We start from the raw sequence: 26,681 nt of genomic DNA, 5'->3' as shown, positions 1-26,681 counted from the left end.
TGATTTAATTGAGGCGCGTATTCAGCAGAAACTTTCCCGCCCGCAGCGATCTTCTGCAGCGCATTCCGAAGCGTGGCGGCGAAGTGTGAATGCCGGTCTGTAGGTTTCGCCGGCACGAGACGGCGGCGACACCGAAGAAAGCCTCGGCGAAGCGTGGTCCGGACACGCGCCGCCGTCGCGCTCTCCCGCGGCGCCCATCCATTGCGCAGCGGGGGCACTGCTCTGAAAAATGGTCGCGCATTGTGGCCGCGTCACCGCCGTGTAAACGCGCTTGCACAACGCGAGCCGGGCGCGCTGATTAAACGCGCGCTTATCCTTTCACGGGCACCGAGCCTGGCGTGCCTTGCGAGGACATCGGGGTTCTCGGCAAACGCCGTTTCCTCCCTGTACGCCGAGACGCGGTTTTCTCTCCTTGCTCCGAGGTGCTCAAAAACGGAGGACGCCGAGCTCACTACGCGCCCGCTCTGCCGGCGCACGCTTCAGCCGCAAACGTGTACAGAACCTAAGTTGCGATTTACCATTCAAACGAGGCCAACATTTATACCTTCGACTCTTTTATTTCGGTTTGGCTCCCACTTGCTCTAGCTTACCTTTCTGTTCGTTACCGTTAAGGAACTAGTCATGGCGTGGTGAAGGTGTTTTGAAGCCTATATGATGAATGGAAGATGCCCTTTGATATGCCTCTTACTTACGCCGTCCCTTCTGTTGCCACCCCGACTGCTGACATTTTGTTAACCAGCTAACGGCAGTTAGGGCTTTTCAAAAGGGTTGCATCGCCAAGGAAGCTGTTCGTCTTCTTAGCGGCTCGAGTCCACATGCTCTCACAAACCATTCAATTCACTGGTTTCCCGCTCACGTAGGATCGGTCGAGGGTGCTCCCCCGAACCTCAATGAGTCTGCCCACGAGGCTGCGCGTGACCTCACCGACCGCGCTTCCTCTATAAGGAGCACTGACTCCCCTCCTCTCTACGGTCACAGGGACGCTCCCGCTACTCACAATGAGATTATTAAATATTTCTACATGTCCAGAAGGGTCTTTCCACCCCCTCACCCCAAGTTGAATAGGGCGCAAGCCGTTTCGCTTAGGCTCCTACAGACCAGCACATATCCGTGTCTGTCCGCTCTCCACGAGGCTTACCCCGACGTGTATCGCGACGACGCCTGCCCCTCCTGCGGCCAAACCTCCACTCTACCTCACATGCTCTGGGAGTGCGGGTCGACATACCCCAAGTTCATCAAGGAGGAGTGGGACTCGCTTTTGCGTAGCCCCGCTCTAGAAAAGCAAATCCTGGCCGTCCGGCGTGCCCGCGACCGGGCCGGTGGGCTACACCTGCCGGTCCCGACGTGGGACTAGCCGGGTGCGCGACGAGTTCGCGTCCTCGCCTGACCTACAATAAAGTTTATTCACTCACTCACTCACTCTGTCACGCGTTCCATGGATGTGAAGAGAATTGGAAGCGTAATGAGTACAGGCACATAACATGAAGCGCATTTCTGTAAGCCTATGCTTGCACCGGTAACAGACCATTAAAACCCGCATCTTTCGAGAAAGCAAGCGCGAATGGACATATGCGCTCATTTTGTCAAATATAGCTTTGGGCCACAGGTATGTGCTTTCCGCTGTCTTGCCGAGCAGACAACGCGGGCCACATATGTTCTCGAATATAGACAACTTTCGATTGGCGGCTGTCTAGTCGATAGTAGACAACTTGGGTCACCGGGTACGAGCCCGAACAGACAATTTCGGTGCTATGGATTTATGTAATAACGGTGTGTGTCCATCCTTGGCCAATACCCCAGAATGAAAATGCCAAGGTGACGCTAAGGCCTTAAGTATATTAAAGGCATAGCGCCCCATGCGCGGCCGCTTGGTGACCATTGCAACGAGATAGCTATCCAACAGCCAACACCGCGTTGCCGAAACGAAGGAAAAAAGATCACAATATTCACCATAAGTTATGAAACATGTGCCCCGTCACCAGTTACACACTCATCATAACAAACACTGCTAATCACATTAACGTCGCGAATCATATCCGAAGAATAGATACGCCGGCAATTTTTTTTTTTTTTTTTTTACTTCTTGGCTTGACACATGAGAGCCGAAATATTATATTACCGCTGATAGTTTCTGCTTACACGCTGAACACTGAAAGCTAGCAGTTTTATTACACCACGAAGCGCCTTCCTCGCGGATTGTACGTAGCACAGCAGCCAATCTCGTACGTGGGCAACCATGAAGTAGGCGCTAGATAGGTCAAAGCGGGGGATATAAGTAATGGAAGTAGTTCTTACTCTGCGCAGCTCCGACGAAGCCTATAGCTGGGCTTCGATGGAGAGGCTGCGTGCTACACGTGCGTTGACAAGTTGGCCAATAATTAAGAACAAAGCAAGTGAAAAAATGTGATGACCTTTCGAGGATGACGGGAAACCTTTGCCAACTCGTATTATTTCGATTCGTAAATTTGCTGCGCAGCCAGGCAGCGAAGCTAAACACGCCATCTTAATGAAGCCTTAGAACTCGCTGGTGAGCTGCTATGGCATGTACGAATGAGGAATAATGGAAAAAGAGTAATTTCGTCCTACACTAACTTCTGAAACTCGTTAGCTTTGTTTTTCCGGTAAGACCGATGCCGAGAAAGAGTAGAGCCCCTCGATCACTTCTTTTTCTTTTGCATCTCTCTCTCTCTCTCTCTCCTTCAGCATTACTATCATTTCTTGTAAAACGAGAGCTTCTGCGATCGTCCAGTTTCAGAAGTGGTTTTCTTCCTCTATAGCGCGAGGCCCCTGGAACAGCCGTGGTTCCCAAGCAGGGCGCCTTATCAAACAACGCCGCACCCCAATGAAAGGAGGTCGACCGGTGGTTACCCAGCGGCGTCAGGGTCTTCGCCGTAGCGCAGCACTTCTCTAAAACCCTCGACCAACCAGCGGAAACGGCCTGTCCAAGCAGTTCTCGCCGCACTCCCTTGCGCATCGGTTTCGAGTCCGGGACGCCGCTTATTCCCGGCTTCTTCCCGCTGCTATCTTCGCGCCCGTTGACTCGCTTCGGAAGAGGAGGGCGCTCGCGCCGTTTTCGTCCCCCGGCTTTTGAAGCAACCGAGATTAGGACGCGCTTCCCTGAAAGCGCGAGGACGGCGGTTCCGCTTTCAAATGACGTCTCAGTCGCGCCGTGCTGGCAGCAGTTGTGCCCCGCGGCCAACGGCTTTCCCGCTAGAGAGATATTTCTGCTTCGTTTTTCATGCTGATTGCTCGCTACGCACAACTGGTAGACCAGTGTGGACTTCGTTTGATCAAAAGACGACCTGCAGCTTTGGACCCCAACAACGCGAGCCGTTAGGTTAGGGAAACACGACGTCGTGACTCCGACGTGGGCTTTGGTTACCGAAAAAAATAAGAATCCTTTCGAGCTTCAGGGAGATTCCTCGCACCGTTTTCCACACTGATTCCATGTTGCACATCTTGGGCACGGAAGAGGTGTTCCGGTTGGAGCAAAGGACAATTTCCGGAATCAAACATGCTAGTCAAGCAACATGGATTGGAAAAGAACATATTTAGCCACTGTTCTCACGATAAAAAGAAAGCATAAAATAGAATGAAGCGAGGTGAACAAGTGTTCAACTTTATTGTAGTACTTCATATCGCGTTTGCTGGAAGTATATACCTTATCTGTGGGGTTGAGAAGTCGAAAACTGTCTTTCAAACCGCGTCTCGACCTGATCAAACCGATTTCTAACTGATCTCAGACCCGACTTTAGTGGTCCTTTCGCAATGTTCTGCTTGATGTAAATACTAGTCAGGTTGCGTCGTTCGCTTGTGTTCTTAAGTATAGCGCCTCATTGCAGTCTGTATCCTATATTTGCAGACGCCAGCGCGATGGGCCATGCACCTATATGTGGATATTTTCTTCCCTTTGTATCACGGTGACGTTGCTTTGTTCAGTTTCTACATGGCTCTTATTTCAGACACACACAAAGAAAAATTTCGCAGGTGTCCTTAGCCTAAGAGACGCGAAGGCGAAAGCCTTGCAAAGCCCTACGCTAATTCACCTTAATCTACCTTAATATCCTAATCCTCCTTAATCGACCTTAGTCCACCTTACTCCAAACTAATACACCTTAATTCAATCACTAATCAATCTTTAATCAACTTTGCTAATCATTAGTCATCTGTTCTGTACGGCTGGGCATGCTTTGGTTCGCTTCTGGCCTTCCTTGCGTCAGGGGATACTTTCTTCACCTCAGAACGCGACATATAAACGTATAGATCTAATGCTTTCGCCTTAATAATCCTGGCTAACTTTCTAAATAACAGTATAGCCAGCCTTTACACTGATAACAACAGAATACGACCATTACTAACTGGCGTTCTATCTTGCTGTGCATCACTTTGCCAACACGTCCAGTCACGTTTCAGCCATGTTACAATGTCCTATAATGTAATGTTTTCGGCTTGTCACGACGTCCTTCTATGTCATATTTAGTGAAGTATAGGAATAAGACAAATTAAATTCGGGATTTCAAGTACCAGAACTGCAGAGCGTATTATGAGGGACGCTGTATACGGTGGAGGAGTTCGGATCAACTTTCAGCAGCCGGGGTTCTTTCATGCGCGCCTAAATCTAAGTATATGAGAGGAACAGAGCAAATAATGCCGCGACTAGCTGTCCTACCTACACTATAGCTTCAGCCCCGAGATGGCGATCCAGAATGCAGTGCCGATTCTCTATAGCGTGTTTGACCTATAGCGTGTGTGCGTGTCACCGTAAATAATGCTGCATGCAGTGCACTGAACGCATTTCACTCCAGGCGCAAAGCTGTAACACCATAGGCATTGTTTTGTCCAGTTAGCACAAGCGGCAGAATTAGCATAATGTATTTGTCATGCTGAGGGAGCATATGTTTCGCTGTAGATCTACCGTGTGTTTCAGCTTAACGTTGGCCAAGCTGTTCAACGAAAAAAAAAAAAAGATTTGAAAAAGACGGTGAAAGACACAATTACAAGACATGGTGTTCGGTCGCCAGAGTTCTGAAATGTCGAACACCATAGTTTTTAAAATCTTGTCTTGCACCGTGATGTTGAACTTTTTTTTTTTTTTCGTTGCACAGCTTGGCTAAGGTTAGCTGGGACACCGTTTAGAAACGATAGAGATAAACATTGCTATACTTATGCATTCACGGCATCCCTGACACACGCTGCAGCTCTACGGCAGCCTCTTTACTTTCATCACTTTAATTTCACAACACTATTTGCGGTGTTTGCTCGTCCTATTATGCTGTACAAGAGAGACACGTGCTTGTCAGCCTGCCATTAGTAATGTGATTATCACAGACGTGTCTTACAAGGCATAAAAGGATGTTGGCAACGATCAGCTCCTTCTTCGCTCATGCGATAGCCCTCGCGGTATTCTCTCTCCAATAACGTATACCCGTGAGCAAAAGTATACGGACCATATGGTCACCGACAGAACCGAATTTCTTCGTTAGTAACATGCGTAAACTGCGATTGACGAGGGTACTGGAAATTTCGCAAATGCCAAGGTTCAACTACATTCTTTAATGTTAAGTTATATTCACAGGCAGAGGAGAAAGTCAGCTTCATCGCGCGAACCCTGATCCGTATATATTTGCTCACGGGTGTACCATGGTGGGGGGGTATAAAGAAAAAGAAAGTAATGTAAGACCTTGCATCGGGTCGTAACGGCTTATAAAGGCTTCTTTCATCAAGCGTCTCTTTCGAACTTATGTAAATTATACTTAGGGGTAATAGTACTGCGGAAACCCGCAAGGTGGAGGGAGGTAATTAATAAAGAGAAAATCAGACATCCACCCGTTCGTGGCAATTGCTACACAGGAAACCCATACGGGTTCCTCGGAAGAAAAGCCTCGCAGTTGTTTCAACTGCGAGGTTTTTCTTTCGAGGAACCCGTATGGGCTTCCTGTGTAGCAATTGCTACGAACGGGTATCGGATGTCTGATTTTCCCTTTATAAATCATACTTACTAATCTTGTAAGATCAACTTGTTGCCAGGTTCTGTAAGATGTTTATCACCCTTGAAACACTTATATTTGTCTCGTTTTAATTTTGTTCCAGAACTAGCGTTTTTATCTGCCACGCTTTGTATTATGTTGTTAACGGCGTACCAATGTTTACTTATGCCGTCCCGTCTTACGCAACGCCCACGGGTCAGTAAATTGAAAATAAATCAAAGCGGCAACGAAGAACGCGCTCGTGTCACGTGCGAAAAGTTCCCAGGACACCAGCCCCACACACTCACCTAAATGCAACCTGCTCAGAGATTTCGTGCCCTCCCTTCCTCGAGTAAAGAAGTTTGTACGTTTACCTTCCCTCGCAATCTTTAAAAATTCGGCCCCAGAATAGCAGGACAGCACTGCGAGCGTAAAGTGCACTGACCGAAGCCCACAGGCCGTGCGCCATTCGTGGCGAGGCGAGAGCGTGCGTGTCGCGGACGGGCGCGCGCTGCGCAACCGGCGCTTTACAGCGACGCGGGCTCGGCTGACAAATGTGCCGCTGCCATCGACCGCAGAACTGGACCCCTCGGCTTATGGCCCGAGGTATTGAAGGGCTCCTGGGGACCTGAAGGGAACCGCGAGCGAGTCCAGAAATCTGGGCACGCACGCGCGTGCACGTGCGCGTTTGACGCGCGGTTCCCTGGCACGCAGACGATAGGCGCAAAAAAAAAAAAAAAAAAAAAAAAGAAGAAGGAACGCAGACACAGAGAGTGGGCAAACCGAGAATGACGACAGGCAAACGGTTCTGCCAGAGCGTGCGCAGCAAAGTCCGAAGAACACAACTCCGGTCGCTGTCAAAGGAACAAGAAAACGCGCGCAAGATATCATTAAGGCAAGCGGCAACAGCAGATCAGAGCGCGCGCTCAAGCCGCCCCAAAAGGAAAAGAACCAACACTCGTACGGGGAGCCCGATTCGAAAGAGAAGCAAGAAGAACCCGGGGGGGAGCACCGTCGCGCGGACGACTGAGCATGCGAGGCGCGCAGAGAGAGAGAAAATAAAAAAGGTCAAGCAAGCACGCGAGAGACGCGGGAGCGCGAGCGCGCACAAAAAAAGGGAGGCTCGCGGCGCGTGCGCGTTCGGCGTGGTGGGCGCAAACGCGCTCTCCCGCGGGTGGCACATCTCATTAGAAGTCGTTAAAAACTTGCGCGCGCCTTTGTCTCAGCTGTCCTCAACCCTGGCAGGGCAGAGCGGACTCGCGGTGAGCTGTGCGAAGGCAGGACGCTGGCCGCGCGGACGGCTCCCTTTCGTGCACTTCTCGCTTTCTGCGTCAAAGCGTTCTTGACTGGCGCCAATGGCTGAGGGTGCAGTTAGGAAACCAGGGGTGGCAGAAAGGCGCCTTTGTAACGCGACCGGCGAGCATAACGGTAACATCGCGCGCTGCGTGGAAGCACTTACGCAGAACGTATGCGTTGCGTATATTGAATTTCAGAGAAGAGTCAGAGGAATCGGAATGCTCCAATTGTTTGTTAGTAACAACCTGACTTGTACGTAACAGATTACATGTGGTTAATTACTTGTAATCAATCACATTTTTGGTACTTTTGTAATTTATCGATCGTTTTTCTTGCTCGGTAACGCTCACTGTAATTCCATTACTTTTTTAGTAACCGATTACATGTATTCAGTTACTATATCGACGAGGCGCTGTAACAGGTGACGAAGCTTTGAGAGCGTGAATTTGGCGGGGATTTCAGTAACGGCCGGGGTCGTGTCACGCAGCATCTTCTTTGATGCGCATGTTTAGACAAGCGAACCTGAGGACTCAGTACTTACCTCATTATCTTATAAGGCTGCACGAAATGCTGGCCGACGAATTAAACTGGTGCTGCAGTGCGTCTGGTTAGTGACGGCCACTGCGGACGTAAATGCCCGGTAATCATGTACGGGCAACTTTCCGGCTCTTCACTGGCCCTTCCGGGAGCGCCTTCTCCGAGCCCCAGCAACAACGAAGCGCATGCGCTTCATAGCGGACTCGGAAACGCGAGCATCACGGCATTGAGTAACCCCAATCTCGTGCGCATGGTGTTCGCACGTTATAAAACTGTCCAATTCCCTCTAACGCGCACGTGCAGTGAGATTTCAGTGTCACTGGCTGCCACAAGAGAACAAGGGAAAATGCCGGACGATATTTCTGAAAAATAATTGTCACTGATGATAAACCAACTGTCAACGGCAATCAGAGGACGCACTGAAAGTGCCAGGCCATGCAGCTCGTTCTATTTATGTACATGTGCAATGTTTATAACAGCTTGAGGAAAAGTAACGTAGAAGTTATAAATTACTTACCAGTAATTCCTCGATTACTTTCACGGTGCACCATTGAGTAACTGCAGTCAATCATATCTTAATATGAAATTATTGTATTGTAAGATTTCCTTTTTTTTTTCTGTGACATGTATAAGTTGGTAACAACCACATGAAAGCGAGCAGATAATGAATCAAATGAGAACAACGGGAAACGACTATGTGTTTTAATTGAAATTCCACAATTTATTTACGAAGAAAAGGTTGAAGTGCAAGAAAACACAACTTCTCGTCAGCGGGAGCCGGACCTACAACATCCACATGACGCGTGCGTGCAGCTTGCCTTTAACTCAACCTGGCATTCAACTTCCACCGTACGTAATGACATCTTAAACGAGTGTCACGTGGCTGTATCGCTTTGCGTGACAACCTCGTAGAATCCCAATTTGTGCTTCGTTGCAGCGTGCGCGTTGTGCGGCGTGAAAGAGACGCCACGAAAGGCGAGGTTAAAGCACGCGTCGCAAATGTACACGTTCCACGTACTGGACACTCAAAACAAGGAGATTATCTGACACGAAAATAAAACAACATCGGCAACTTGCGAAGCTTCGTTAATTGGCTGCGAGGGTGTTGGAACAAGAATTCAGCCGACAAGTTCGACCCACTCAAATCAGCTTGGTGCTCTTCTGCTATCTATTATATTCTACGCGACACTACGTACAAGATTTGTGTGACCCTTTGCTGACGCCCCACTCGGAATAACCACCTAGCTCGCTTCCTTATATATATATATATCATCATCATCAGCCTGGTTATGCCCACTGCAGGGCAAAGGCCTCTCCCATACTTCTCCAACTACCCCGGTCTTGTACTAATTGTGGCCATATTGTCCCCGCAAACTTCTTAATCTCATCCGCATATATATATATATATATATATGCGCGAGATTCATGCTCTATACTAACTGCATACTTCGATGAAACCTTTAGGGACCGCAACTATGCTGTTGCGTGAGCTATACTTTCGTAGATGGGTCGTAAATATGTTCAATCTTGAAGAAGAAGAAGAAGATTCTTTCTTTCCAAATACAAAAGAAAGTGAAGTCGCACGACTTTTGCTTCGACAATTGTGCCAATAAAGCGGAGTCAATTTTCCTGCTTTTACTTTTGAAAAAGATTTAACTACACAACTGCGCGCTGCTCAACTTCACAGCTAGCTTACCAGCGAGCGCGTGAACGGCAGTTCGGCTGTGCTCGGCTGCGGCGCTCGTCCCCAACATCGTGGCCGACTTGTTTCGTTGTTTCTCGGGTGAAATTTTTCCCACTAAGACGTCATGCTGTTTCTTTGTTGCTCAAGACTGAGAGCTGGGCGAGTTGGTGTGGTTCCATCTTAAAGAAAAAGTGCGCGAAAAAGGCGTAGACGAGAAAAGAGAAACAAGCACGGGCTGCTGCTAGCCTGCTTGCCAGCGCGTCGTTGCTAAGAGGAGGCGACTAAAGGGTCGCACTGTGCACTTTGTGAATTGTTTAATAAGGCTCAGGCTTATGTGACTTGAGGAACGGCGTCTAAAGCAGATTCCGTGGAAATTTTATCAATGACAACAGGTGTACGAACAATTCTTGTGTGCGAACAATACGAGCGTTCTTGGCAGCCGACCTCTTGGAAAGTCGTAAGCGGTGAGAACATATGAGCCAGTGGGGCGGCGCAAGTTTACGTTCTGGGTCGTTTGCAATGAAGCCTAGCGACATTTTTTCCTTTTCCCCTTCGGCAAAGAACAATATTTCAGGAGCGCGCTAGTTGTACACCAGAAACTTGCGACGTGGTCGCTCTAATATGAACGTATACCTATGGCGTGCCATGGCGCTGTCATGGCGGTCAATATACGTAATATACTCTATAAAAGGTAACACTCCTCGCAGTTTGACACAAGTGGTAAATAAAGCACTCGCCAACCTAAAGAGGTAAACATGCAAACAGAATGACGCTTCTTCGAAAGGTCATTGCCTCACCAGATTACAAACAAACAAACAAACAAACAAACAAACAAACACTATCGCTAGTTATCGTAGAGTGCAAAACACGATGAAAAGGGTATATCAATGTGCAACGACTGAAAAAGAAAACATCTAATTTCTGCGATTTGGTAGGAATAGCACGATCATTAAATATCAAGCGAGAATATTTGATACTAGTACTTAACATCGCGCCTAATCTCTCGATAATTCTGTTGATTACGCAAACTCGGCGTCATAGTGGACACGTGTGCACCACCTGAAGATATCTTCTTTGCACATCTGATACCGATAGCGTTTCCCAGTTTCGTGATAATTGAAGATAATGAAATAGAGTTGTCTTTTCCCAGTCTTCTTTTTGCTTCAATACACTGTTCAAGAACAACAACGCAGTTGTTCTTGGAATGCAAATGATCCCAATCTGTACTGTGCTGCACGTCATTGCAAATGCTGCTCTCAATTAGGAGAGGTATAATTAATTGATCTAAAGAATGACTGGCGGAAGACAGGTTTATCGTCTTTTCTACACATTCCGCATGATATTTGATGACAAAACAAGAAGCCTCAGCCTTCGAGGTCTGTACTATTGGACGAATATAAAAAACCGAACACTTGCTGCTCGATCGATTGGCAGTGCTATGGATGTAATATATATCACAAGAATAAGCGGACATATCTCCTTGCTGCATTATTGTGTAGCTCTCTAGCAAACGATGAATGCGAGAACAGAAATGAAACAATGCTCTTGATGTAACTTAAAACGTGCCCTGTTCGTTTGGACTACTTTCACGAGCTTCTGTTCCAAAAGCCATTATCAAGTACCAGTTTCTTGGACAAATACTCTTGGTAAGCTTGATACATAATAATTTTTTGTTTGCGAATGTATCTGCAATCGTGTTACCACCGTGCATGTTTTCCGTGTTTAGTGTTCAAAAGGCCTTCCTCACAATCTCGTGCGGGCTATTTTGCTTGCGGCTAAGTCTTTCATGGTAAACCTGATGAGATCAGCTCGATCGTCCCTCAAATATATGAAAAAAAAAACGAAAAAACAATCTGTTATTCGGGTCACCTTTTATACATTGTAGTTTTTTGGTAGTAGTCGCTGCCGCGACATTGTCAACTCTTAGTTACGACGAGGCTTTCATATGTCGGATGTGACTTTCACTGCAGTACAGTCCAAGTTTGGGCGAAGCACGCTTTCAGGCAGCAGCGAATTGCACTGCTTGTACTACGTAGATTTTTTTTTTTTTTTATTCTCCTGTTGTACGCTTATCGAGCATTTAGTTTCGTAACTACTCGTTAGACCATGGTATGCACGCTCAACCGAAACTATCAATTTACCTAGAAACGTAACGAGCGCAGCAGACGGCCACGTAGAGTCGGTGCTTCTGTTCCATACGATAGCGGATTAAAAGTCGAAATTGAGTGTTTCGCTCCCTCCTCCCGAAAATGATAAAATCACAACCATTGACACTGGGTACAGCAAAAAGGAGGTTCTTTAAGTCCTCGAAAATCTCCATGATTTTTCTTTTTTCGCGCTCTCACATCGCCTCGCAACCAAAGCTGCGCTTTCCAGGCCGCGGTTTGTGCGTGCAGCCGAGTCTGTGGCTCCCTCTATGGAGCACTGCTAGATTCACAGGTCGGAACCGCAAGAAGGAGAGAGCCATGGAGCGCCAGGTTTGAACACTTGGTAGTTTTGTCTTTAGAATACAGACGGCGTCAATAATGAACGGAAGCGAGAGTCGAAAAATAAAGATATGTGTACGGTTATACAGCGATTTAAATGGTTTCTCTTGCGGCGTTTCTTTACTTCGCTAATCTGAGTTCCTTCTAGACGAATATATTACCCTGCTGTGTGAAGCAAACAACGAGGAAATATTACGGGTGACCTTTGTTCAGGAGAAGGGGGGGGGGTGGGGGTATTGAACTTACTTTGACCACCGAGCTCCAACTTGACGGCTTAGCGGCTTTTCTGAAGCTAAAAAACACGCAAAAAAAAAGGTGACTATCTGAAACAGAGACAGCAACTCATAGATAGTGCACGGTGCATTTTTGTGTACCTCGCTGGACCTGAACTGAATCCTTCTTTTACTAGAGGAATATGGCAAAGTTTCTAAAATGTTTCTTGTTCAGATGAGTATAAACACGTATTTTTGTGAATGGAAGGGGAAATTGAAATGTGAGGTCGTCTTCGCTAAACAACCTGGATTCTTGTCAGTTAATATAGGCTGTAAATTACAACACGCTTATCGTACCAAAATAAAGAACTATTCTGAAGATAAACGCCCGAGTGGCCTCGTAAGTCGCATGAAAGCTGCTCAAAAACGATCTGATGAACGTATTCGACCTGCGGCTTGATTCTTCCTAGAATTTTGTTTCAAGACAATCGAACAGCACGATCTAATGGAGGCATTGCGAAAAATCCTGTACAGTACTGTTCGCTACGATGTTTATGTTCGTTACAATGTTTATATATAAGAAAGCTTTGTTGCATAATAATGGCCGGGATTTCTTGCGTCTGAAACTACCAAACTAAGGAACGACTTGGTACTAGCTGTCATATTTCTTGTATTTTTTTTTTCGTGGGCATAGCGCACCTAGTATTTGCCCAAGACAACGGCGCAGTATCCGCCTACACGTCTGACCAGCTTTGTCAGGGCGCCCACAATGTTCGCCGGGCTGCGAAGAGCAGCGCGCGAAAGCATCGGCTCCCCGAGAGCCCTTGGCATACCTTTTCGAGCGAGAGAAACGCACCATCGCGAACTTCTGCAAGTGAAAGGGCCAGCGGCAGGAAACATCTGCGATACCCCTTAGGTCCCCTTCCTCCTTACTCCTGTATCGTTGCCTCGCTCCCTTCGAAACCACTCGCAGCGCCTGCGCGTGGGCCAGGTCGTGCGAGTAAGCTAACAGGCTTCGTCTCTTCCGACAGTTCGCGTTTGCATTCTGAAGCGTACTACCCAACGTTTCTCTCCTTCTTTCTTTTCAGAGTGTTCAGTATGCTGTTTTATTTTTTTATTCCTTCTTTTTTTACCGGGGGTGTTCGATTTTTTTTTACCCTCAGCACGTGTCTTGACGTGGGGCCCCGCAGGCGCGCTCTGCGTTCTTGCTTGTTTGTGGGTCCTGTGCATCGCGAGTCTAATTCTCCTCTTTCTCCTCCTCTCGCGGCTCATTAGAGGAGGGTTTAATTAAAGGGGAGAAAGAGATTAACACCGCACGTTGGACGGGGAGGCCACGCTGGGGACGGGCCGGATTTTTTAACGCCGCCCTGCGCTGTTTTGGGGAAAGGAGGGAGTGCGTGCACCCTCCTGGCTTTCGTTTTTCTTGCAGCGCTTCTTCGTCTTCCGCACTCCCGGGGTGCATCGCTGACTCAGCGGTCGCTTGTTTTACCGCGCATTTCATTTACACTCGCCACCCTCGCCCCTGCACCCCCTGGCCAGGGAGCAAGGAGCGCTACAACAATACAGCCCCAAGATCTGTCGGCGAGGGTGTTCGGGGGCATCGAAAGAAATGGACGGCAAAAAAACAGGAGCAAAATGCGCGGCAGATTAACGGACAAACGAGTAATGGAGTTTTCTGCTTTGTTGCGGTGGTGGAATGGTGAGAAGCTCAGTTTAATTGCGCGCTTTGAATGCTTTTGCGACTTGTTTCTTTGGATCGGTATCTGCCCTCTCGGGCACGTCAGGTGTTCTTTACATCGTGGCCGATTGCTGTTAAGATCTGTGTATTTGTTCGCTCCGCTGTCATCTTCACTGAATGCGAGGAGGAAAGCGTGAGCTGAGTAGACGCGCGTTGCACCTTGCGGCGTCCTATACCTGGCACCGTACTGAGACTGACGACTGTTCCTTCATACAGCAACTGATAGCGCTTGCTCAAGTCACTGTGGCGTTCGGCTGTTACGGTGTCTCCATTGATGAATGCACAAAGCTGTAAGCTTTGTTCTCTTGCCGCTTCAAAAATGGCGTATCGCTGCGAAAGCTAGCTAAGGAAATTTGGTCCGCTAATGCACTTAGATATAATGCCTTATGCAAGCAAACTATAATACGAAATTGCGTGCAAAAGTCCTTATCCGTGCAAGCCCTTTCTCTCTGTTTGCAGAAGTCCTTTAATTCTTCTTCCTCCTCAACGCCTTGAGTTTTAGCACTGATCCCAGCAAAGGCTTTCTTTTCAGCTTTCCTTCGATTTTCAACTTCTCTAGAAAGGGTGCTTGGTCGGAAGCTTGCGGCATGCGCTGGAACTGAGCCTGGAGAATGCTGTACTTACATGTTTCTCGGGACCAATGGCGTTGTTTGTGAGCATAAAATCGCAGCAACGTTCACTTCAGAACGTTGTCAGAAAGCGAAGGTCGACCAATAGGTACGCTCCAACAACGCGTATGTCGTCTAATTCCCTACCTGTTTGTAAATTGACTTACCGCACACGAGATAGTGCGTAGCTTCACACAGAAAACATCACTAAAATTGACTATGGACAACTTGTGGGTATCAATAAACCTGGCGCTTACGATGAGCCACGAGTGATTAACAAAAAATGTGAAGTTTGTAGGAGCATTGCAAATGACAAGGTGAATGAAGTAAGCATTCGACTTTCCTGCTCTTCAGCTGAATGGGTGACCAGGTTAGCGACTTACATGGACAAGCAGCCTTTCCGTAAGAGCCAGTAACTCGGTAGTCCTTCGCCTCGTAGCTGCTTCGTTTTGCCAAACAGAAACGTGCTTTCTTGTGCGATATAGTAAGGCGTGGCTAAAGCCCTCAGTTAAATGCGCCACACTTCTTTTACCGGCGGTAACGACGCATGGCTCAGCGTTCTATCCCAATACCACGAAAGCAAACTTCCTTATTCATAGACAAGCGCAGCTACAAGCAAAATACGTGCTGAGCTACATGCGAAATTCCTATAGACGTACAATATTACCGACAGGCCAGATATGAACGTGAGGGAGAGATTATGCAGCGACTCGGAAGCGGCACTCGAGAAAGCGGATACAGAATCATTTTCTTCCAAAGATTTTTCCTCGCTGTTCTTGGCGAATGTTTTAACTACTACAATTTTATCTTCTTTGCAGACCAAAGTGAACGGCTCTGAGCACCATGGAAGTCCACCATTGCAAAAAGGTAAGCTTTTTATATATCTTTTCCAACTTAACTGCGGAACTACAGGTCCCAGTCTTCTCTGTTTTCAGTAACATCGAATTTATTTTTCTCTCCAAGTCTCACTTGCCTGGATCTTCTTCTTTTTTTATCACATGCTCTCTTAACATTTTCGTATATTTCTTAATCCCCTTTTTCTGGACTTTGCTTCCACTTAGCTCTGTCAGCTCGCGGGCCAGTAACTCACTCCAGCACCAACACCTTATGTTAACAACATCATAACATCCGCTGTTTTCATGCTTACAGTTTTGCTTTGGAAGTTGCGGGGAACCAGATAAAGTCTAAGGGAAAAAATGAGTAGGATAATAAGACCGCGAGAAGATTAAAAAAAAGAAAAAGAATCACGTAGTGGTAACGCAAAGTTAAGCTCAACCACGCAGCCAAATTACTATTATTGTTTCTTTATTGGTGGTTACGACTGAGTGGAAGCGAAGCCAACTGCGCGATTCCCAGCGCCATCATTTCTTCTCATTTTTTGGCAGACTGCTATATTACCCGATTGCCGTTCCTTTGCAATCTGTGCCTGCCCCCTCTCCCTCCTTCGCCACCCAGTTGCACCTTTCTTCTTTGTATGCTCCCTTTTCGCTCCTTCGTGTCTAACTTGTTCGTTGCCGAAATTTCAAGGACCAACCAGCTCAAGCCGTGAGTTTTCCGACGCATCATCTTGTATACGAGAGTGACGATGAGTTACCGCTCTGTTAGCACCATTCTGTGAGCGCCGCGTGGTACAATCAACAGTAACACTCGGTCAATTTTCGTTGCAAACGTTCTTTGTAAAGCCTAAGGAAAAAAAAGGAAGATAGAGAGAGAGAGAATAAAAGAAAACTTACCTGTACTTTACGTCAAAGTATGCGATCATGTCTATTAGCTCACAAGCCACTGTGCCAGTGACCGGAGATGGCTCCGTGCTGTGAAGCGGAGCTGCTGCTGCGTTATTTACGTTTAAGGGTTGAAGAGTATGAAAATTACAGCACTTATTCCTTCCTGTGAATCAGAATGCTGGAAATGCAGTACAACTCAGCGCACGGTCCGGATTCACCTCTTACCCTACGCGCCCTGTCCGCGGGACTTTCGGCGAGAAATGTACGTTTAAGCTGCTTACGGTATGTCTATGCACATAAAAAACGTACTTTCATCAACTAGACTGGTATTGATTTCTTGCTCTGACCTCTAAACACGAATAAAGCAAAATAGGCCCTTAGGATGCTTTGCCTCTATGCGTTTTGGTACTTATTGCGGCACCCTTTACAGGCGCGAGATAGGGAACAGTTGGTCCACCTTCTGAAACTGTCACCGATAAGTGAGCGTTGGCGACGAAGGACCGTCAGAAAAACACGAGTAGCTTAAGCACCGGCTGTCGTACCTGTTCATGGCGGGAGGGGGGGGAGGTCTAGTTGTTCAATTGCTACTTCGCTCCTCTCCGCGTGGCAATACTGCCTTGTTATGCGAATTAAGGTTGTGGCTTTTTGCGAATGACGGCTGTTTTAGCTTCGCGCCCTTGTGACTTCAGGCGATGGGACTAACACGTGCTTAATCTCTTGTGCACACTGGCCTCGCAATGCTTTTTTTCTTTGCAATGTAGTACAAGGGTTACTCAATTTACGTATTGCAGTGAACACAGCTGTGATGTCTGGGATAGTGAAATGTACAGAGAAATGCACTACGTTATCGGACGTTGCTTATAGCATGCTTGAGAGATATAAGCAAGCTCTGCTGAAAAAGCGAAAGTAAACGAATTTTTCTTTCTCAATTGCCTAAGTTTGTCGTGCCTGTTCCAACCATCCGCGTGACCTTCGTGGAATTTGCAATCTGTTTTGGAGCGTTTCCTCAGCGCGAGGCCCAACTGTGTGACGCGGCCGGGGCCTCATCGCTGTGCGCTACGTCCGCAGAGCCGCCGACGCCGCTCTATCCTCGAAGCCTGCTGGCGACCAAACCTGGCAGCCCGGCTGAGCAGCCGCACGGATTCCAGCGGTGGAACGCTTCAGGTGAGTTGCACTTCGCCCTGGCTAACACGATGCCCAGACGATGGCAATGTCTCCCTCCGATCCTAGCGGGACATTGTAGGAAGGAGTGGTAAGTGGCGCAGCTTGTGGATAAACCGTGACACTAATATAGCCAACCACGAATAGCCAACCACGAATAAAGCGAATTATTCTTTATTTCGAAAATTCGGATCTGATTGACCGATGGTAATGTAAAACAGCTCGGTCATAACGAACTGATCGTTATATTGAACACGGAACGCCAGCTGCCAGCGCCATAAGGCCACTTGCATGCCGATCAGGGGCGTTTTTTTACATGTATAGTTTCTTTTTCTGTCATACTTTCTTTTTTGAGTAGGCTCGAAGGTCTGCACAATCTCACGCATCGAGAACGCCGTTCTTAGCGACGCGGAGACGCAGTTCATGGCACAAGCAAAAATTACTGCCAAGCATGCGTAGTTTTACTTTAAATAAACTGGTTCCGTCTCTGCTTCTTTGCTTCACATGCTGTAATGAATGCATATATAACGAACGCATTACAATAGTTTGCTATAGGCGAGTTTTGGTCCAGGGAATTACTTGGTATATCGAACTGTTTTCAGCTCATAAGCCTGTTCGTTATAACCGGGTTCGACTGTAGTATGTCGAAGAATTGTTAGAAATATTTATACCACGTAACAGCTCATTATAGATATCATGGTCGCATTATAATTAATTTGGAACTTTGTTAACACTACTTCGACGTTAGTTGTTGGTTAATTATTTCAGGAAGTCATGCACACTTTTCCTTCACTTGTTTCTTTCAGCCCCGTCTTTTTTAACGAGTTACTCTCGCCCAAAGTACTTGGTCCTATATTTGAACTTTCTTACGGGGGTTTGAAATTGTTTACTTTGATGCACTAGAACAAGAGAGTACTGCGTGGACGTTTAAAGCTTTCTTGGGCGGTCTAGGAACATATTTTGATATAATATAGCTATTATTAGTGTTGCATCTGGCAGCAGAACATTAATTGTGATTTCTATAAAGTTATTGCTATTTATTTGTTTATTTATTTGTTTATTTATTTATTTCATATAATCTCAAGGTCCGAACGTGTTATAGAGCGAATTGGTTAAAAAAATACAGGTGCATTCAATTTAACGAGAAATTATTATAAATAGCAGATTTGAAACTGTTAACATCTGGGATGAGAGCGCTACAAGCAGGAAGATGGTTCCAGTCGACGCTTGTCTTAGGTATGAAAGATTCGATAAACAAGCTCGTATGGCAAGCAGGCATTCGTACCTTAGAGCTGTAGTCTCACCTAGATGATTTACCGATGTCTGCGTTTATTTCCAGCAGCTCCATCTCAGTCGTCACGAAGATTTATCGCAAATTAACTAAGCTGCCCCATAGGCACCACCTAAGCGCTTTCTACAGCTAGATTGCGGCGGAACAAATAGTTCAGCTGGGCACCCTCTGTAGAACTATTGCGTAATGTTCTCTCACGAAGGCCAAAACGTGTTCTTCTGCCGCTTTAGTTCTGTACGTTGGGCAAGTTATAGAGCAAAACTCTGGTTATAGCCTTATGGACGATTGGCTTCTCTTTTACTGAATGCAAGCCCCAAACTGACTACAGGAAAGCCTTTGCTGAGGTATCCGCTCTTGTGAGTCGGCATGGTAGATGCTATTCTACGCCCTGTCTTAGATGTCAACATGGAGAAGTGTCTGTCACACAAATATCGCCATCTTGCGTGCGTGGTGTCCTGATCAGTGCTCGTTTTCTTTGTCTTAATCTTGATACTAGGTGTAGGCTAACTCCTAACTCCTTATATGAGGCATGACGCCAACCTTGCCTCTACCACCGGGACTTGTGGGGATAATAATGCTTTATCGACGAACGGGATGGTGGTCAGCTAGGGATAAGTGTGCGTGATACGACCACAAGCTCTGGCTGCGGATTAGAGCTTCACGAGATCCGCAATGCAAGCTTCACTCTAAAAGTGGCGCATTCATTCTCTAAGTCAATGTTCTTTGGCTGTTTCAAACGATGGTTGGCCAGGGGAGGGATCTTTACAGCGAGCAAAGTGGTCATAAACAAACGACCCTCAAAACAGCCGGTGTCTTTGGTTGGTCAAAACATATTGCCTAGCGGTTCAATAGCGATAGGCTAGTCGATAATGCGTGCAGAACGATTTGGTGAAGCGCCTGGACTAGTGCTGTACGGGATTTCAAACAAGTACACCGTTTAACTGCACGTCATGGTGTTAACTTGTGACACCATAGAGGAGAACAAAAAAGTTTATCAGAATTCTTGCGTGTAAATTGCGCTTTTTAGTTTGTAAAAATGAAAAAGGGCCAAGAAACATGCTTTGCAAGAATTTAAACACATCCTTATACGTAAGGGCATCAGCTTTGAGCCAAGCAGCTTTCAAGAGCGTAAGGAATGATTCACGAGGTTTAACGTCCCAAAAGAAACACTGAGGCTATGAGAGATGCCGTAGTTGGGGACTCCGGATTAAGTTTGGACACACGGAATTCTTTAACATGCACCTGATTCTAAGTACATGAGCGTTGTTGCATTTCGCCTGGGCCACTGAGCTTTTCTGATCCAAACATCCATTCCGCTACGGGAAGCGAAGAAACACTTATCTCGAAGTTCCACGTACTCGCTAAAGCAACGAACCTTCTTTTGTGTTAGTACGTACATGTCCCTGACGCTCGAATGCAGTCGGAGCCGTCAGTAAGAACTGCAGCGGTCAACCGCTCTCGCCCATGGCCAAGCGCACGGTGAGCCGATGCGATCCGTTCCGCTTCGGCTATTATTCATCAAAGGGCTCATCCTGCTGATTGGCGCCTCAGGGGTGGAAGCGGGGAGCTGGTCGCTGCTGTCAATTAAGCTGATGGCCAGCGCCCGTCTGAAGACGACTTGGCCGCACGAAGGGAAAAGAAATATATTGTCACCATCGGTACATGCCGTGTTCCTTCCTGCTGTTGCTGGAAAGGATAAAGGAACTCCCAATAGACCCTTTATAGACTCGGTTACACTCTTCGCCTTATAGTACGATGTTCTACTGAAATTAATCGTTTGAGGCTGCGTTTTTCAACCGGACTCTGCTAGAAAGATTCTGGAAAGGAAAAAAAAACGATACATTGCGCACAATAAAAAGAAGTACAGTATGCCGTTTCAATGGCACTTTGAGAGAAGGGGGTCCGGGAACGTAGATGACAGCGAATTGGTCGATGGCAAGAGTTGTCCAGGCAGCAGGAAGACAATAGAATCAGGAATATAGCAGAGGATGACGAAACTTTCTGAGCCGATATCGGCGTTCCTTTTTTTTTCTTTTCTTTTCTTTTGTGTCTCACCCCCCCCCCCCCCCCCCCCCGCTTTTCATTTCCTGTTCTGCGCGCACACCGCTGCTTATATGCTACTCTGTTCAGAGTGTTTGCTCAGGCGATAGAAAAGCAATGACAAGACTAACAAGAAAATGAAAAGAAAGGCAGAACAAGAAAGAACTTTGACTCGCGCAAGAAAAAATAAAAGCGCCTGAGGTGGGAGGGGGGAGGGAGGGGGTATGTTATTACTAGATTGCCCTCGAAGGAACAGTCAAACCTTCACAGAAGGGTGAAGAGATCAAATGCGTAGCAAGAGCTCCTATTTAGAGACTGAGATTATTCAGGGAAACGAACATTTAAAATTAAGACGGGCTATCTGCTCATGCAGTGCTCATGAGCATTCCTCTGAATCGTGTGAAAACTTTCTCCACTGTGTGAACTGTGATGGGGAGCACGCCGTGTACTCGCGGTCGTGCCCATCATGGAAAAAAGAAAAAGGAAACTGTGACAATCAAAGTAGAAGAAAATATCCCATTCAAGGAAGCACGCAGGCGGTTGTCCTACTTACCTAAAGTCAGTTTTGCCGAAGTGGCGCGTCAGGGGGCAACGCCACAACTGCCTCAGGTGGCTGTCCTGTCTGCAAACAATGAGCCGGCGGTGACGCCATACGCCCCCTTGGCGGCTGCAGCTAGCGCTGCTCTGCCGTCCTAGAAGAATGGGACATCGACTTCCTGATTGGTGGCTTCCAGCGGCTCGCGTTCCGAGGCGAGGCCTTCTAGCCAAACAAATCGGTCGAAAGAGCGGGTGTCCAGCGCCTCGAAAGAGGTGATGGACACAACACTCATTCAGACGGCGCCCTTGGAGCCGAAAGAGAGGCGCGAATATCTCGACCGCTCCAAAAAAGACAAACCTCGCATCACGGCGCCCAGAGAGGGCTCTATGAGCTAACTCTTCTCTCTTAAACACACTGCACCAAAATCACCTTCAACATGGATACACAAATATTACACTGGAATGTCAGAGGTCTCCTCCGCAACCTCGGTGACATCAAAAAATTCCTACATAAGTGTAATCCAAAGGTGCTGTGTGTTCAAGAGACACAATTAAAGTCCATGCAAAGAAATTTCCTCCAACAATGTGCTATTTTTTGTAAAGACCGAGACGACGCTGTTGCGTCGCCCGGTGGTGTGGCTATCATAGTCGACAGAAGTGTTGCCTGCCGGGAATTAAAACTTCGTACGCAACTAGAGGTAGTTGCTGTCCGAGGGGTGTTGTTTGACAAGCTATAGTCACTATATACATCCCTCCCAATTACTTCATAAAACCGAATTTCAAAACGACATAATGAACTTCAGGTGCCATAAATCTCAGTTGTCTGAGATTTAAACGCACATAATATTTTGCGAGGAGACTCTCGTTGTGATGCGAGATGTCGCTTAATTGAAAACTTTTTCTTTTCCTCAGGATCACGTATACTTAATAAGAAACAGCCAACGTACCACAGCGTGGCACCATAACACATATTCCTCCATAGATTTAAGCATACGGTCGAGTACACTAATGCCGTACCTGTAGTGATTGGTTCTCGAGAATCCCGTCGGTAGCGACCACTTCCCGATTATGTTACGCTTAACAAAACAACATGGATTATCGCCGCACGTTTCCCGATGGGAGGCTGACTCAGCTAACTGGGAACTTTTCCGAGAACTAAGACATTTAAGCCGGGATGATATTGCCTATTTCAATGCGTATATAACAAACTTTAAAACTGAGGCTGCCAGAAAATGCATCCGTCAAACTAATGGACTGACGAATAAACGTCGTATCCCGTGGGGGAATGAAGAATGTAAAAAAAGCACGGAAACATCAAAACAAACCTTGGGGACGACTTCCCGACTCTCCAACCGCCGAAAACTTGATTAGTTTTTAACAAATAAAGTCCCAGGGTAGCAAAACACGTCGAAGGGCTAAAAGAGGGAGTTGGGAGGAGTACATCTCACGTGTAAATTCTTACACGAATGGGACGAAAGTCTGGAATAAAGTAAATAAATTAAAAGGCCGGGAGTCGAACCACCTTCCCTTAGTAAGTACCCGAGGAGGTAGCTTCGAAGACCAAGCAGATAGTCTGGGTGAACATATTGAATATATATAAAGTGCGTCCCATTACACACAAACATTCCTGATGTTCAAAGAACGCGAAGAGCTATAGCGCCTTGACAGGAAGTCTGCATGAAATGAAGATAACAACGGCCCATTTAGTTTAGCTGAACTTAAAACTGCTCTTACTTGTTGCAAGAGCTCGGCACCAGGTGGTGACCGTATTATGTATGAAATGATCAAACACCTGCACCCTGAAACCCAAAAAACACTTCTCTCTTTTTTTAATGTCATGTTGGCTGCTAGGTACATTCCATCTTCTTGGAAAAAGCGATAGTAATTCCCATACTTAAACAAGGCAAGGACCCGTCCTTACCTAACAGCTACAGACCTATTGCTTTGACAAGATGACTCTGTAAGCTATTTGAAAATATGATAAACCGGCGTCTAGTCTATCTCCTAGAAAGCTACGGAATACTAGATCCTTACCAGTGTTGCTTCCAAGGAGGTAGGTCGACAACAGGCCACCTTGTCCATATTGAGACAAATATAAGGGATGCCTTCATACACAAACAGTTTTTTCTCTCCGTATTGTTTGACTTGGAGAAAGCGTATGACATCACATGGCGCTTCGGTAATATTCGAGACATTTCCGATATGGGTGTCTAATGTTGACTAATATCGAAAGTTATCTCTCTAACCGTACCTTTCGTGTAAGGGTGGGACATGCCTTGTCGAGATCTTTCACCCAGGTAACTGGTATTCCGCAAGGCGGTGTACTAAGCTGCACAGCGTTTATTGTGAAAATGACTTGTTTGCGCACCGCTGTCCCACGAACAATGTTTTACTCTGTATATGTAGATGATGTGCAAATTGGACTTAACTCGTACAACCTTGCTATCTGCGAACGACCGTGTCCAGCATGCCTTAAATAAAGTGGAAAAATGGGCTGATGAAAACGGCTTTAAGTTGAGCCCACAGAAACGTACTTGCGTCCTTTTCACCAATAAGAGAGGAATGGCACCAGACCCTGCTATTGAGCTCTCCGGTAGCTCATTACCTGTAAGCGCCGAGCACAAGTTTCTCTGCATCATAGTAGATTCCAAACTCACATTCATTCCGTATGTCAAACACTTGAAGGCTAAGTGCCTGAAAACAATGAACTTATTAAAGCTTCTAACGCGTACAACATGGGGCGGTGACAGGAAATGCCTTTTGAACTTGTATAGGTTCCTTGTCGGTTCACATCTTGACTTCGGCGTGATACTATATCAGTCTGCTGCACATAGTGCTTTAAAGATGTTGGATCCTGTTCACTATTTAGGAATCCGCCTAGCGACCGGGGCTTTCAGGAAAAGCCTCCTCCAAACCCTTTATGCTGAAGAAAATGTGTGGTCGCCTCATCTTCAGTGGTCACATAACAGTTTTACATATTTCCTGAAAATAAATTCAAACCATGACCATCCTTCCTATTCCGGCATAAACGATACCATATGTGCCACACTTTTTCAGAACCAACCCACAGCAAAGCAGCCCTTTTCACTGCGCGTGAGAAAGCTCAGTGAAGAACTGGATACTCCACTACTTGAACAGCGTCCAGCCAAACTGCGACCGCCGTGGCAGTGGCAGCTGGCAGACTGTGGCACATCCATTATCGAAGTCACAAAACATGCGCCAGATGCACACATTGCAATGCACTTTTTAAAATTAAAGTAAAAATGCTCGTGCCCTGAATTTTACACGGAGGCATCAAAGTCACATGCTGACGTGTCTTGTGCGGCACTCGGTCCGTCCTTCTCGGCATCCGATGTACTCCAGCCCGAAACAAGCATCTTTACGGAAGAGGCCTGTGCACTACGATTGGGGGTGAAACACATTTATAGACTGAAACTTCAAAAGGCTGCAATATTTACCCATTCTTTAAGCGTTGTTAAAGCTTTAATGTTGCGGCAAAAACGTAAAAACCCTGCGATTACCAACCCCTATTGACTGATGTGCACTGTTTATGCATCTAAACAATAAGTCATGATATGAGCTGGGTGCCTGGCCATAGAGGCATCGAGGGTAATGTGCTAGCAGACCAATTGCCCAATTCAATTACATCGCAAGCTAATAATCCTACCGTTGCTATCCCTACCACAGATCTGAAACTGTTTTTTTTTTTTGCAGAAGAAACTGCGAATCCACCGGCAACGCTTGTAGGACGCTGAAACAAATAATAAGCTTCACTTAGGTTTCTGGCCCTCCGCATCGAAAACGCGATGATGCCGTCTCAGAATAGGACACATATATGACACCCGCAGCTTTCTGCTGACTAGTGGTGAACCACCAACCTATGGTAGATGTGCGGAGAGGCTTCCCGACACTCCAAGTGGACGTGGAGTGTCGGGAAGCCGAAACAGATAGAAAAGAAAGTTTTCCTCTATCATTTTCTTCTAGCATACCGCTACCATGTCCCTCTCCATCCCATTATGTTTCTTGGTGAACAACCGCTTTTAACAACAAAGCAGTCCTTGTTTACTTGAGTGTCGTCCTACATGTCCAATAAGTTCGTAGCGCATCCTCCCCCCAGAGGATGCCGCTGTGACAATAGTTCTAAAAAAATTAAAATAAACTATGGGGTTTTACGTGCACGCTGTTGTGGAGGATCCCGGGAATTTCGACGACCTGCGGTTCCTTAACGTGCACTTAAATCTAAGTTCACGGGTGTTTTCGCATTTCGCCCCCATCGAAATGCGGCCGCCGTGGCCGGGGTTTGATCCCGCGACTTCGTGCTCAGCAGCCCAACACCATAGCCACTGAGCAACTACGGCGGGTGACAGTAGTTCTGTACAGCACATGCCTGCAGGCCCATGTGTTTGGAGGGCTCAGTTTAGGCAGCAGTGCTTCTCGCCATTTTTTGCATCTGACATATTTTGTATATCGTATCATCCTTTCGCAATGCATTTTTCGTGTTCATCGCACCACATCATTATTCATTGCCATATTCTCATTACACGTAAATTTTGTGCACTTTACAGCGATTATTTTTAGGCCTCTTTACAGCCATGTCACACTCGCTTTTCAGAATTCATGGCTCCATTGCAAACGCACGTACACTGGCATGGCGCTCTTTGGCCATACCTGACCCTTGCGCCATTAAACAACACACATTGATTCATTCATTATTCAGGAAAACGAACTTTTAAAATTAAGACGGGCTATCTCGACGCTAACCTGTTACACAACGTAACTTGAAGGCTCGAACTTTACGCTTTGTAATAATATTGAAAATATGTAACACTTTCTACAATACAACAGACTGCCGTTATTGCCAAGACATGTTTTGAGTCTTTCACTTACATCTATTCTTTTCCTCCGTTTGTTGGCTTCACCTTTTGCTTACGCGCGGAATGGCGAAGCGCTTTTCAGAGCTATTTTTCTCTCGGTTTAGAGTACAGCACAGCTCAACGCAGAACGTAGAGATTTGAAACGTAGTCAGTTTCAAATGTTTAGCTGGAAGTCTTTTTAGTTGCGTACCGACTTGTGCTCTGACAATTTTAGTGTCTGTGAGCACGTCACTGCAGGGGTCTTAATTGTATATACGAGTACTCAGCATTGGCATAACTGGAACTGGTTTAAGACAACTCGTTTTAATTTAACATTTAACGTAACCTAACCGTTATGATTCTATACAAAGTTAGTGTAACCTCCTAAAAATGTTCCACTAGCAATTGCTTGATTAACAATCCATTTGTGAGCCACAAAATGACATTTTCTATGCCGTTCTTGCTGTTGAATATGATTTAATTCAAGTTTACCTTTCTCCCAAGTAATCATTAACAAAATTTGTCAATACGGTCTTGGTCGCTCTGCC

General features: G+C 46.5%; 1 protein-coding gene across 2 annotated transcripts in view; it reads left to right on the top strand.

The window, feature by feature from the left end:
- Positions 1 to 26,681, top strand: part of LOC126520583 (uncharacterized) — a 155,959-nt gene that overhangs the window by 15,111 nt on the left and 114,167 nt on the right. For both annotated transcript variants that reach the window (XM_055065578.1, XM_055065579.1), the window contains exons 4-5: positions 15,346 to 15,394; positions 17,320 to 17,415. In XM_055065578.1, the coding sequence (XP_054921553.1) occupies positions 15,346 to 15,394; positions 17,320 to 17,415 (145 nt within the window). The remainder of the gene's footprint in view (positions 1 to 15,345; positions 15,395 to 17,319; positions 17,416 to 26,681) is intronic.

This window comes from Dermacentor andersoni, chromosome 3 (assembly GCF_023375885.2).
Source record: "Dermacentor andersoni chromosome 3, qqDerAnde1_hic_scaffold, whole genome shotgun sequence".
NCBI classification, from domain to species: Eukaryota; Metazoa; Arthropoda; class Arachnida; order Ixodida; family Ixodidae; genus Dermacentor; species Dermacentor andersoni.
The sequence above is the reverse complement of the archived record's forward strand: the minus strand, read 5'-3'. Positions and strand labels throughout refer to the sequence as shown.